General features: G+C 40.4%; 1 protein-coding gene across 3 annotated transcripts in view; it reads right to left on the minus strand.

The window, feature by feature from the left end:
• Positions 1 to 14301, minus strand: part of LOC138004014 (facilitated trehalose transporter Tret1-like) — a 14529-nt gene extending 228 nt beyond the window's left edge. The window contains exons 1-4 of one of the 3 annotated variants that reach the window (XM_068850404.1): positions 14053 to 14301; positions 6076 to 6282; positions 4807 to 5113; positions 1 to 3981 (exon numbers count right to left, since the gene is read on the minus strand). The exon at positions 1 to 3981 is cut by the window's left edge and continues 228 nt beyond it. In XM_068850404.1, coding sequence (XP_068706505.1) covers positions 3248 to 3981; positions 4807 to 5113; positions 6076 to 6282; positions 14053 to 14091 — 1287 coding nt within the window. In that variant the 5' untranslated portion in view covers positions 14092 to 14301 and the 3' untranslated portion in view covers positions 1 to 3247. Of the gene's footprint in view, positions 3982 to 4806; positions 5114 to 6075; positions 6283 to 11306; positions 11446 to 12536; positions 13000 to 14052 lie in introns of those variants that run through there. The other 2 variants (XM_068850403.1, XM_068850405.1) reach the window with 2 other exon arrangements.
• Between the last annotated feature and the right edge of the window lie 699 nt (positions 14302 to 15000).

Genomic DNA, 15000 nt, shown 5'->3' on the forward strand with positions numbered 1-15000 from the left:
CAGAAGCTCATGACCTTGAAGTGTTTAACTTTGGTTCAGAGCTGGGGTTTTTTTGAGTTTGAAAAATTACTTACTTAGATATAACGTACTCGTGCATTTTCCCGCGCGTGCAGCATCGATCTTATTTTTATCCATATTTGGGCATAAAATTGGTGTCCTTAATTCTCTATCTTTGTTCCAAGGAAAGAGTTGCAAGTTACACGATTTAAGGTGATGTGCTTCTGGTAAGATCACGATAAATATCGCCATTTAGCTTACAAAGAATTTTAAATAATGAACTGGCGCTTATAAGTAAGAGTTCATCCTTTTAGAAAACTGCATCCCAGCTTGAGTACTCAACGATAAATTTGCTGATTCCGAATAAGAATTATTGCTCTTCACATCCAGGTTTGTTGACTAAGGCCTTTTATAGCACGTCTCTTTGTTTAAGGTACTTTAAACAGACAGGTTTTCATGTAATGCCATCGCCAGCATGTTGGTGGATGAAAAACAAAAGATCTCTCGTTGGAAATTCCTGAAAGGCCCGTCTTCAACCGACAGGCTTTGCTTGCCGTAGAACAATTTTCATACATGAAAATCCAGCCAAAGCTGAAATTTATCCAATCAGATCGCTGTGATAAGCAATGCGAATTTTCATAACAAAAACAAACGGTCGAAAAGCCTGTCGGTTGAAGGTGGGCCTTTAAATAACAATGACCACAACCCGCGAGACTGAGCACCCCCCCCTCCCCCCCAGCAAACCATTGTTTTAACGAAAACCGCTGGTCAGCAACCTGGTTCTGGTCATTGCTGTCTAAGGTCTTCCCTCTCATTGCGGGCTCCTTTTGTTTGTCCACCAGCAATTGTACAATACATCATTGTTATCTGTGTCTCTAGAGATTGCTTGCAAACCAACTGGCCCGGGTTGCTCGAAGCATTGTTAGCGCTAACCATGGAAACCTATAGGTTTTGATACCTCTTAACCAACGGTTAACGCTAACCAGGCTTCAAGCGAGCGGCCCCTGGTTGGTGGACGAGTGGACGAACAAAAGGAGCCAGTGAGAGATCTTTTGTTTTCGTCCTCCAACATGGCGACGGTGACGTAATGTAAAAATCACCGATCTTGAGAACATTGAACGTTAACTTCTCATGGAATACGTGCTTTGGTTCCGAAATATATTAACAAACAAGGATGAATAACGTACAACCCTACATTAAACGTTTGCTGCACAGTGACAACGTTTTAGTGCCAGTGCAGTATGAAATTAATTCCCGAAAATGAATTTTAACACTTTTTATTATATGGCTTGTGTTTGTAGCCGATATAACGCGCGCTCTGATTGGCTAATTGTGACTGAATTGTAGGGCATTATTCTCCCGTAATGCCCACGGGCCGATTACGGGCAAAAGGTAATTAAAAAGCGATATAATAAACTACTTACTAACCGAGCTAGCTCGAGCCGTACTGGGGAATATTGGCCCGAGGTCGTTTTTGTACGGACCTCGCTGCGCTCGGTCCGTACTGCCACGACCTCGGGCCAATATTCCCCAGTACGGCCCTCGCGCTCTAATAATAATAATAATAATAATAATAATAATAATAATAATAATAATAATAATAATAATAATAATAATAATAATATGGCTTTTATTTAAAGGAACTGTATGTAACATCGGACAGATTCAAGAACGAGACAAATTGAAAACAGAGAGATTGTTACCCCGGTTATAATGTTATTCAAGTGAATTTAGTGTTTGATTTTCTGTCCGGGTACCATAAAGAACTGATTCGCAAGTTAAACAATGAAGGACTCTCTGATAGTATGAACGTGATTAGAAAATGTCAAAAATGGGTAATCACACAAAACTGTGAAATAGTGAAAGCTTTTCATTGAAACATGACAGGAAATTGCCCAGATTATTGTAATCCGCAGTTTCACTACGATCCGCACTTGTAAACAAAGCGAAAGTTTGAAATAAGCATAATAATAATAATAATAATTTATTAAGTTAGTATCACTTTTAATATTTCAGTAAGGTGCATTAATTACAGATTAATTCGCAAAATTCATGAATTTCTAAAATTCTTCTGTAGTATGAAATTCATTGAATGACATCCATTTTAATATGACATTTATCAAATGTTGTCGTTGTCTCTATCCTTATCATCGTATGAAGCAATTCCCACTATTTTACTTCTCAATAATTGTCTTATAAAATATTATCGTACCGTAAAAATTGGAATAAAGCGAAGGATCAGATGTAGGCTTGCTGGAAATCTCTAGTGGAGACAATATCAGTGAATTGAATTAAAATAAACGAATAATAATTCTATTAATTATACAGCCGCTCTATGTGACAATCCATATTTTAAATTTCTACATTTTATGCGATTTTTTTGCCAAAAGTTCCAAAATACTAAATTCCTGGGGTCGGCCAGTCAAAAAGCGATAAAGATATCATTTAAATTTTTCATTTTGAAATACTTATTGCAATTCTTTACATTCTCTAGAATGGAATTATTCAAAAAGTCGACGCAAGACCCCATTCTCACTGAATTTTAAGCTACTAGGCTAATTAACTATAGCGCGAATAGCAAAAGAAAGGTTCGTTCTGCATGTTTCTTTCCGACCTAAGCGCCCGAAACATCAGAATACTGCTGGCAGGTTGAACGCCAGGGGTTTTATCAAGGAAGCAATTTTTCACATGAAAGCTCCCGGTCTGCGCGTATAAATAAATAATCGATTTTAAATTGTCGAACTGCATGCAGTTCCATAAAAATAATTTTTTCTTCACTTTGGAATTTTTTTTAGATCAAGCTTGCAGGTGTGGGCATTGTTTTCGGTGAATAGTTTCACAAGCCGTCGTTCGTCGTTCAATGCGGTTCAACACAAAATGAAAAAGAAATGAAACTGAAACGAAAAAGTGCTGATACGTGAGCCAAAATGAAAACTTGCTTGCGTGAGTTTTGGTTTAAAATGAAAATTAACGAATTGTCACTACCTTAAAGTGCACCTCGACTCAAATGTTTGTTTTTCCTAACATAAATCTCCCCATCCAATGCAGACTTTTCTTACCCAGAATTTCGCTTTTTTTGTGCCGTGCAAGCTACGTTAACTTGGCAGAACTACTCAGTGTAGCTTTAATTTGCACCCACGACCGTGACGTCAGAGACATGGGTATATTCTCGATTTTACGTCAAAATGCAGGTTTGTAAATTGCTTTCCACTTCAAGCAGAGATTTGCTTACGAAGGCTTACTATGGGATTCATACATTTGATTCTCTGACTGGTTCGGAAGATGATTCCTTTCTGTCTTTTTTCTCAAAGTATAATTGTATCTCCTCCAAGGACTTTCCTTTTGTCTCTGGAACAAATACAGCCACGAATACACAGGCACAAAACGCTAGACCTCCAAAAAACCAAAATGTTCCTGCTGGCGTAAAAACTTCAAGCTGGGCACTGAATGATTTTGTGACGGCGAAGGAGCACAGCCAGTTAAAAGCCGTGGCAATACCGCTGAATGTTCCGCGGGCTTTCACTGGGAAGAGCTCGCTCATAAGGAGCCAGGTACAGGGACCCCACGACATGGCGAATCCAACGATGTACACGGCTACGCTGGTGACGGCTACCCAGGAAATGTCGGGAATCCCGGAAGAATGCTCTGGATTGAGAGTGACGTAGAAATACGCACCCATAATAAAGCAGCTGGCGGACATGCCAGCGCCGCCAGCAATCAACAAAAAACGGCGTCCACCGCGGTCGATCATGGTCAAAGCAACGCATGCAGCAAAAAATTGTATGACGCCAATTAAAATTGATACCATGGTACTGTTTTCGGCAAAACCGGCCGTTTCGAAGATCGTAGCGCAATAGAACATAACAGCGTTGACTCCAGTCGTTTGTTGGAAGAGATGAAGAGTCATGCTGATAAGGAATGGCCGTAAAAGACTGGGTTTTGTGAAGTCCTTAAATGTCATTCTCTGTTTCTTGCCTTCTGCACCTAAACAAACAAGTTTTGTAATCAAACGGAGAGTTATTAGAGTCATTCCAAAAAGGTTTACCATTTGCAACTATGGGTGTTTAAGGTTTTAAAGCGCCCGTGGAAGGATGAAAAACTAGTTGCTTGGCGACGGGCGACAGGAGAACTGAATAATCAGACTATCCGACCGGTGTTTACACTGCTAGCTAGCAGTCCCTTTCTAGATAGTCGCGAGGGCGCGCGAAATAGCCGAGCGAAAGCGGAAAACTGGAGCGAATGAACGAAGGGGGCGTGGGGAGAGGCCTCACCCCAGTCTCTTCTCCTTTTTTTTCCTCGCTCCAGTCTCGCCTCGCTGTGCGCTCTCGGCTATTTTGCGCGCTCTCGCGACTATCTAGAAAGGAACTGCTAGCTGTCTAACTGGTGTTACGGAGAGCCAACAATTGTAGGTTCGAATCTTGGAACCTAGGACTCAGTTCTCCTTTCACCCGTCGCCAAGCAACTGGTTTCCCAAGTTTTACCCCCCCCCCCCCTCCCTCCGGGGTTTGAATCCGTTGAAGTCACCAGAAGTTTCAGGTGTCTATAAGAGAAAATTGCTTAAATTCTCCTGAGAAGTGCGAGGATCGCTTCTCTCTTTCATGCATAACCTGCAAGGCCGCCCTGCAAATATATACCATCTCTTTCATAGGTCCTTACTTTTAACAAATACTTTGGAAATTTTCGAAAGACAACACTGTGGGAAAGATTCCTCAGGGTGCTAATGTCGCAACTTGCATCCGTCCAGTTCACAAAAAGTTAAAAAAAATCCCAGTATTCTTATCTCTCTTTCTTACAAAGAAATTTACTTACTTATTAAACTTTCTTTAATTTCCTCTATCTCTTCTTGAATGTTAGAATCACGTCCTCGAAGCCATTTGAGTGTTTTCTCGGCGCGCTTTTCCTTGTTGTGAGCCAGCAACCAGCGTGCGGTTTCCGGCATAAATATCATGCATAAGAAGAGGCACGCTGGAGGACTAATACCAACAATGGCTGACCAACGCCAATCGAGGTAGTGACCGCTGACGAAAGAGAGTAGAATACCGGAAACGATTCCAATTTGGTTAAAGGCACCGAACGAGCCTCGAAGACGACTCGGAGCGGTCTCGGAGATGTAATTCTAAAATAAATAAGAAAAAACATTAAAAGCCAAGTCGAGGGGTAAAGGTTTCTGTGCGCATAGAAAAATAGGTGGATGTACATTAATGAAAAATCTATGACAGAGATGACGTGACGATAAAATCATTTATAGAAAACAAAATAACCAAAACTTTGCATGCTCAATTCATTGCTTAAAAAAACATTGCCACATGCTATCGTTTGTTCTTATTTGGAAGACTGCGAAAAAAATCCAAAGCCTTTGGATTGAGTAGTAGAACTGAAGCCCCTCTCATCTTGCACCACCAAGATGGCGTTGTCTCTTGGAGGCGCTACCTTTTAAATCGCTTATGGTTTGAGTGTGTCTCTGCTGTCCAAATTCATTTTTGTCCCAAAGTTCACTCCAAAACAATCAATCCACGCTGGGAAATACATTCGCCGCATAAAACTTGCCACTTGAAAAAATGCTCGTGTACACGAGGCTTTAGTGACCTTCATGCAGCGGCTACCTTGCGAGCAGTTGGTTTCTCCTACGTTTCCCGAGAGAGAAACCACTGCGACCATGAGCAACCGACAGTTTCTTTGAGTGAGCCGCAGTCCAGCGCCAAGAACGAATAAATTAAATTTGAACAGGTAAAACGAGTTAGTAAATTGTTTTGGCGCTTGCGCGTGCATTCAGCTATGTAACTGCTGCGTTTGGGCGAGCCTGCTGTGTAGTGATTTCCTGCTGTGTACTGATTTCCCGCCTATGTGTGGTGATTTCCCGCCTATCTTTTGTCGAAGTGATGTCAAATGCATCACGTGGGGTGTGACGTACTTCGCACTTGCTCGATGGAAAATCAAACAGTTGCTCGCAGTGGTTTCTCTCTCGGGAATCGTAGGAGAAACCAACTGCTCGCATGGTATGCAGCGGCATGATGGCTAATGCAATGGCTATGGCTGCACGTGACAAATTCTGCACGTAAAAAGTAACGCTGATCTTACCGGCGCGATTAAGGAACCCATTCCAACACCGAGACCAGAAAAGAATCTTCCCGCGTTCAGGAGGGCAGCACTATTGCCTAATCCGATCATCAGCCATCCAGCGGTAAATGGTACAGCGGTTAACATCAAAGCACATTTTCGTCCAACCAAATCGATCACGTAGCCACCGAGAATTCCGCCAATCATAGCACCAATGTTCAAAAGAGACTGGTGACAAACAAGACAACAGAACATTCAGTATTGAAGATCTCAGTATAGCTAAATTGTTATATGTGCGTCGTGCTTGAGAAAGAAAGAATTTGTTGTCAGCCTAGAAATTCTTCAAGAATTTTATTTATAAAACACACTATCACTATTTAGAATTTTTTTTACCAGTTCGCATCATTTTAACAAGGAAATATGTTTACGTTGTTTTAAACTGAGTTTGGTATTTCCTTACTCCTAATATTCATGTCTGTTATTTGTTATAATAGTTACACTTTTATTTGTGCTTGCAAATGTTTCTAGTTATACGTAACTCAGCCTTTGGCTGCCATGTTTCATCAACAGTGAATTAGTACTACCTATCTAACCAATTAGGTATAGTAATATTTCCCGTATTCTTGCCGAGGACGCTTTGGTTGGTCCATGTCGCCCCATTTTAAGAGTTCTGTGCAGCTTGACTTCAATTAAAAGACAGGAGCCGGCTCAGCTCTGTGGTACAAGGTAACCCCGATTCTGATTGTCTACTTTGAAAGGAAATTCGGATTTAATGAATTTAATTTTAATCATCCCTTAGATAAGAACCTCTTACATGCTATAATTTCGAAGTAGGCACTTATTTTACCAAATATAGTTCAGCGAAAATATTCATAAATCATAAAACATGCAGTGTAGATCAATAAAAGTGCAAAAAGTGTTTGTATTTGTGAAAATTGCAGTCATGGTTTTTACCACTCGAAATAAAATTCATATCTTAGTGCCGCCGTGTAATATCCTATATATATATATGGCAAACAATTCTCAAAGTAAATGGAAAACTCTGATTGGCTGGTTTTCGGTCGGGATTTTACATCACGGACCGTTACCATGGAAACGGTCCATTTCCGTATTTTTTCTCTCTCGCAGGAAAATCGAGTTGAGCGAATACAAAACGTTTTTAAAAAGCGCAATTAAATTCTTATATCGCAACAGTACAATAATAGCAAGCGGAATTTAGCTTTAATTGTAGAATGTTACCATTCAAAGTTCGCTGATGAAGGACGAAGATTACGAAAATTCACCAAGCGGAGAAGTGTCCGATCGCTCAAAAAAAATTGTCATATAATAAACAACTTACTAACCTCACTTTCTCGGGACCGTACTGGGGAAAATTGGCCCTCGGGTGTTTTTGTACAGACCTCACTCCCCTCGGTCCGTACTGCCACGACCTCGGGCCAATATTCTCCAGTACGGCACTCGCGCTTGGTTAGTAAGAGGTTATTATTCAAGTGTCAACTGTCTTTAGCCCTAAGGTACTACATAATTCTGTACACTTTACGTTGGAAGAGAGGGGGAAACCGGATCCGGAGTACCCAGAGAAACTAGATCCTCTCAGAGCAGAGTAACCAACCAAAACCAACAAACTCAACCTACATTTGACGCCAAGTCTGGAAATCGAACCTCGGTTACATTGGTGAGAGGCGAGTCCTCTCCCCTCTGTGCCTTTCCAGCTTCCGGCCTACTTCTTGGTGACTTGGAAAATGGTAGGATAATGACCCAGCGTGATAACTCAACAGTCATAATAATATCATGACCTTAATATATCGTGGGCCAATCAGAATACTGGAAACTCAATGTTATAGAGTTGAAAAAGAATTTTTTTTTGGTCACTTCTTAAAACGCTTAAACCCAGTTTATGAGAAGAACTCACAAATAAACCTTAAGGGAAATGGGAGATTTGTCAAGTTAAGCAGTGTGTGAGATCAGATTACTTTACAGCCAGGCCTTTGAATCGGCCGACTAGGTGAATTTCAGTTTTGTGTTCCCACCCTAAACCCTAACCCTAACCCTAACTCTAACCCTAACCCTAACCCTAAAACCTAACCCTAACCCTAACTTCAGAAATTAATTGAGTCAATACTTGACTAGAATCACGAACGTAAATAATCCTTTTGTTAAAACTATATCAGTATCCTGGACTTTAAAAGGCAATCTTAGCGCCCGGCAAAACTTAAAGATAACTGATGACAGGATTAACCGAATTTATGGAAGAACTTGACAAAATTTCCATTGCTCATGGCAGACGCATTATCAAGATAAGTAGTACACTTTAAACTAAGAGTCAACAAAACCTCAAGGATTCACTTTCAAGTGATAAAACGAAAGGAACAAAGATGCAGTAATTCACTTGATGATACACACAAAAGGTCAAAAGTTGGAAAGAGTTTTCACAAAAGTTTTACCACTTTTGATTAATTTACGTTTCTTCATGCGCACGGCAAACTAACCAATTCGAAAGCCAAGAGGAGCCAGCTTTGATTTGACAAAAATATATATTCTAGTGCAAATTTGAAGTCCTACGTTTATCGCCATGTATGGTTAGCCGTGTAATGAAAATGGGCCTAATGAATGGTTTTGAGAGAACGCTAATTTAGTTCTTGCCCGTGGTCAGACCGTTCGATCCACATGTAAAGATTAGCAACTACTAAGGTCCTACTAGACAACATGAGTTTTGTGGGGTTTAAGGAATGGTTAACCGAAAAATTGCTTCGCGCTTTTACAGACCGAGTCATTCAGTAGATTGATTTTCCCGCGAAACCAGAACTCTCCAGCTAATCACAAGTCTTGCATGAAGTATTATTAACCGCGGGATTGAGAATGAGCACTAGTGCAGGCCAAATCTTATTTAAGAACTCGTCTAAAAATAGCTTGATCTGTGAAAATGCCGTCACAGAGACCTAGTATTGGAGTTGTTTGCTCCTACAATGATACCCGCTAAACTAGAAGCAGCTGTTACACTATATTTCCTACTGAACAGTATTTAAGTACGCCCTCCCTTGAAAGGAAAACAAAGATAATTTTAAAATGGGTTTAATATTTTTAATCCCTCTAGAGTAACGAGTGCAAAAACCGGACGCCACATGGACGGAACTACCCCCTGTCAGCTCGCTGACGGCGTTCTAAAGAACTTTGAACAGTTTTTAAGAAAAAGAAAAAAACCAACAGTCATCGTGGCAAAGGTAACAGCGTAAAGTATGACATCTTAAACACGAGACGAAGAGTGTGGCACGTTTTATAACATCTTCCGAATCACGTGTTTCCTGTTCTTAATAGTCAACGACTATTTAAGTTTATGAATACGACTTGTAAGGTCGGTGTAGCCAGTATAACAAAAACGTTTGGTCACAAATTAGCGTGGACTTCTTTCAGCTAAACTGCAAAATACCGGGACACGTTTTATATGAATGGCGTGTATTGCTTTCAAAAGATGAGGCTACCAGGACACATTGCATCGAGGAGCCATGTACACGCAACCAATGATCTATACATCAAAAAGTGCAAATAATCAGTGAAACGATTTACAATAAATTTTCCTCGCTAGATTTGTTCACGACAGACGCTTTTACAAACATAATTGGCAATGCTCGCTTGCATTTCTGCCGCTTAGCCGATGACCGTGGACTGACTGAGTTAAAAAAAAGTTCTTTGAAAAGTTTGGAGGTTGGTGTGGGACGCAAATTAAAAAAAAAATCGATTCTCCGTGCCCTATGGCACTTCATACATATGGATTTCCGTAAACGATCTGGGTCAAGAACATGTTATATCTTTATAGAAATTGCTCTTCACTAAGTTCTAGTCTCTCATTGGACACATTCGACAAATAGGTTATTGCGTCCGGCTCGTTTAGAATCGTACACTTTATCGAACTTTGCATACGTATTTCTGATTCAACTCAGTCCTCAGCCGGTCAAACAAAATTTTAAAAGGGGTTACTGGAAAACTACACTTCAATTAGCATTTTCTGGTCGCTATAAAGCGCTCAAAAGATTCCATGGGGTTTTCCGTGATACTGTATTTTGTAATCAACGGAACTACAGAGGGTTTACAAGTCACGAGTGGATAAACCACGAGCACAGTCTAGCAAAAGACGTTCGTAGTCTTCCGGAAAGTGCATGATCGTGGCGTTTCAAAGAGACCAACGCTTAGAGGCGATCTTTGATACCATCATGCGGCCATGATTTGATTTCCCTTTCCAGATAATGACAGCCATTATTTGGCAAAATGAAACAGCTTCGTGTGTTTCAATGATGTAGAAAGATACGAGCAATGCTCGACGTTACAAATAAAACCCCGCGTTTTATGGACGTCATAGTTTGAGATTCAGTTTCTGTGAACGTGAACGAAAACTTAATCCCTTCTCCGCGTGCTGAAAAAGTAACCGAACCGGATTAAACTGGATTTAATTTGATTTCCGGTCCAAAAGTTCTTACGTTGAGGATACTCCTAGCTGACTCATTGTGGGAAAGTTGAGTCATTGGCAGCTGACTCATGGAGATTCAGTAACGCAAAGGTAATAACCGAGGGTGGGGTGGGAGGAATGCTGTCTACGCCATTATGAGTCTGTTCCCAAAAAGGCGAGGGTTCGTCTCGAAGGTCGACGGTTTGTAACCTCTTAAAAAAATATTAAGCATCAGCCAAAAAAAAATAATAATAATAATAACACTTCTCAACACTTTTTAGAACGGCCTCTAACATTGCCACTGCAGTTAGAAGGCTTGCATTCTGGGCAACCTAGTTCTCAGGGTCTGCATTGTCGTTGACAAAGAGATCCTGCGAACGAGGTTGCATTCTGGGGTGAACGTGATCGACAGTAATACATTGTCAGCTGTCATCTGTGCGCCTGCTCCCATGCAAGCAATTAAGGATAAGTGAATGAATGAGAATAAAAGGAACACCAACACCGGTAGGGAAAGGTCATTTCTTGGCCGGTTGAGTCATGGCCACAGTTTCAGTCGTGGATTTGTAACAATGTTATGGTGGTTTGATTAGAAAGACTTCCGTTCGCCATTGCTCGTTGTAATCAAAAGTACATTTGAACATATTCATGTGGTGAATTTGCTGTATAAGGGTTATTGCTTCAGCAAAACTGATTATGCAACATATTGTCTTAAGCAAAATACCTTTAGAAAATCACGTAATATATGGAGCGAGTCTTTGGAAATTTGCTTACACTTGGGTGAAAATCACGAGGTATTTCTTAAAGCTATTACCTGTAAAAACCGCCCTGAAACGTGGCTCAAATTTGAACTTCACTTTGAGTCTCGTGTAAACGTCACGCATCACTCACCACAAAAATCACCCCACAACACCACTCTACAAAATAAAGAAAAACTCCTCTGATGCGGCCATGTGGGATACGTCACGCAACATGCCACGTGAAAGCTTGTCAAATTCGCCGTATTCAATGTAGCAAAAAAACAAAACGAGGAAAGATAAAAAAAGCTCTGTATAGAGGGTTTTTTACTATTTTGAATACATCGACATTAAAGCTCTTCCTTCGGAAGTTGTATATAGATGTCTTAGCATATGTTTTAGCCATGAGAATGTGATGAAATAGCCCTTATTGATTGAGCCCCTCAATAGTATCACATGATTTATTTGAAAATTAAAAAAAGGTGAAAGAAAGAGGACTTGTAGAGTCTTAAATGGGTTAGCTTTTCGCAAGTTTATTACAAAACGCAAAAACTTTCAAATAGTTTCACTTTTTACATCTCAGGAAAATTATCGAGGCAATAAATTCATTAAATTTGATGGGGAGGCCAAGAAACACAACGTCGTGGTCTATAATTTATAATACAACTTCACCCGGGTAATGAATTTCATTACGCTGTAAAGCCTGAGTGAAATGCCTATGTTTGTAGGCATAGCTTTCGCTAAATGAAGAGGAGAGGTAGTGAAGACGTGCTGTTTATTCTTTTTACACAAAAATATTTTTAGCCGTCAAGAGATTATTTTTCTTTTCTCCAAATGGCCGACCCAGCTTTACGGTTTTTGAATTAAGGTCTGCTTTCTTACGTAATTCGTACTGTGGCCATGAGACATGATTGAGAAATTGCGTTATTATACTATCGACTGGATTTCGATGCTTCGACTACAGAAAATCCAACTTTTCAAAGGACACTCTAAGTGTTAATTTGTTTTCTTTTCGCGATTTGGTGAAAACCTGTTTCTAACCTGGATTCTACAGCTGGACACCTTCCAAGTGGGCAAAGAGAAGGTAAAAATCTATTCGGAATTAATTAGCGCCACAATTTCCTTTTCTAGCAGTTAGAGACTGCAGAGAACTGTTCTTAAAATGGCGAACAAGAACGCAGAAACCTGAGCTTAAAAAATGATACCAAAATGCTAAAACCGGTTTCAGTGGTTCCGCCACGTTTGTGCTCCTCGCGCGCGAAAAAGATGCAAAGAAAATGGCTCGCAAAACAAAAAAATCATCTCACCCCAAACCAAGTGATTTCATCTTTGTCAAGGTATAAGTCCTTTGTGTCCTTGTCTGATAGCTGTGTAACTGCAGCAGACGAGTAACCCATTCCATAGCCAAAGCTAAACGAGGCAAAAGATGCAGAGAGGCAAGCAATGAGAACACTCCATAACCGCTCTCGATGTTTCCTCTTGGGTGGTTCCAATTCCGTTGGATGATCGAGGCAACCTTCTGGCTTCATATTCTACGAGTGTAAGTTGCGTTGCTTGTCTGTAAGAAACTGTATTTGTATGTGCTTTGTTCTATTGAATACGGTGGTTTTCAACACTCACAGAGTCGGGTTTCGGGTTTTATTGCCAGCGTATCCTTTCACGTGATATCCCCTGGACAACTGACCCAAGTAACGAACACATGACAGAGGCAAAGACGACGCGTGACAGATTGTGCACACGAGAACGCCCCGCATTGCATAAGACGCTGCCACGCGCAAGAGCATTCACTCTTCACTTCTGCGACATATAATGCAATTCGCGTGATTTTCGTCAGATGTTTTGTCGGTTATTTTGAACGTCTAAAGGAAGCGCGAGTATGAACGTTTATAGAACGGCTAATACTAATCCTCTTTAAATTTGAGGGGGGATTTTTCGGCTAGATTTCTTAGACCCTAAACCAAATAGACAACTAGAATCAGCAAACGAGTCGTAAATCTCTTTTAAGCATCACCAGGCAAACACCTCCACGCCCCATTGTATTATTTGTTTTATTTAATTTCGCTGTACTAATTGCCTTACAACTACTTGGCCTAAATGCTTTAGAGATGTCTGGTTTTGTCAAGCCACTGAACAGCTTTGCTAAAATTCTATCCTGTGTGACTCTTTCTTTACCAGTCTCAGGATACATCGAGACATCATAACACATGGCCCGGCAGAAGAAAATCTTGCAATGATGTCAGTATTAATGTTGTAACTTCTACCTACTAGGAGACTTTCAAGCAGCCTCTCCAGCTGAACTCTGATAGTGCTTAAAATAAATTCCATTCAAAGAGCAGTTTACAATATCGAAGTTACGTCGAAGCCCTAGAGTTTTACGTACTGTCAAAAATACCGGCTATTGTAATGAAAAGTCATCACTAGAAGGAATTTTCTTTGCATTGTAATCGAGCCTTGCCTTTTCCGTATTATGACTGCTTGGCTAGACACGTGAAAGGTCTTGTTGTTGATGGCTATCATCAATTAAAGCATAATTAAAGGTAGCGCGTACTTATCTCCCGAGCTTGCGGAATTTAGTCGCGTACTAACCGCGAAGACGCTCACGATTAATGACGCAATCTAAGTAGCTTTCTCGCCATCTCAGCTAAACTTTTCAGAAAAATTTCCGAGGCTGAAGAATCACAACATCTGTTTTGCTTTCCCGTTTTTCCTCTTTGTGCCACGTCACGTCTGTGATTGGAAAGTATTCGTAACCATAACAACCAAATGTCTGAAAAGAAAAAAAATAAAAATGCGAATTTTCAAAATATGTTTACTTCAACTTACTTTGAAGTTTAGTTCTGCGCTCGAATCCATGATCATCATCGCCCTCTAGTTATGCTTTTGCATGCAAACGGACTAAGATTTTCAATGAACTAAGTTGCACCTAGTGGCTTTTCCTGAATAACGTCCTTTGTCGTCAACTGCTAAGAAAAGAAATGCTCTTTAGATTTGCTGTCATTTTGCATTGGATCACCTCAATATATGTACACACTGTAGTTGTAAAGGCTATGTGCGATTTCACACGTTTAAAATTACTTGATAAATTTGCACCCTCGGAATGTTCATCAACGTAAGTTAATACATTTTAGAATTTTTCGTTTCACGTGCACCTATATATAATGGCACGCCCGGTTGTTTTCAGTTCACGTGGTGTCCATAAAATCGTTTGACTCCCTGAAGAAGTCAGGCCGTGCCTGACGAAATATTGGTAAAACAAAAAAATGTAATTTTATATCCTCGCAGCCGTAAAACCAACCTTGCATTACTGTTTTGTTTTTTTGTCCACAATTGTCTGCTTTACCATGCACATTTTGCCTACACTCAAGTGGAAACTGAAAAATTGAAAACGTGTGAATACTGATGTCAGATGCCTTACGAGCTCGAGGCGGGAAAAGGGAAGGCGCGTGCCATCCACGCGCGATATCCCTTTGACCCGATGTACTTTATAAAAGTAAAATTGTCAGTGCTAACAAACAATGTCGGATTCTAAAATGTCAATACTGAGTTAAAATGAACTTTATCTTTACCGTGGAAAGAAAAAGGCCCCTCTGTCTAAATAGTCAGAAGCAATTGCAGATAGTTGATGTAGTGATGTTGGCATTGCATGTGTTCCAAACTTAAATCGCTTAACGGTTTGCGAATAGTCCAACCTTTTAAATTTATGATTGCCTAATATGCGTTGACAAATTATTATCCACTGCCTGGCACTAGCGAGATTGTCACTTGGAAATT

The sequence above is a fragment of the Montipora foliosa genome, chromosome 5 (assembly GCF_036669935.1).
Source record: "Montipora foliosa isolate CH-2021 chromosome 5, ASM3666993v2, whole genome shotgun sequence".
Taxonomy (NCBI): domain Eukaryota; kingdom Metazoa; phylum Cnidaria; class Anthozoa; order Scleractinia; family Acroporidae; genus Montipora; species Montipora foliosa.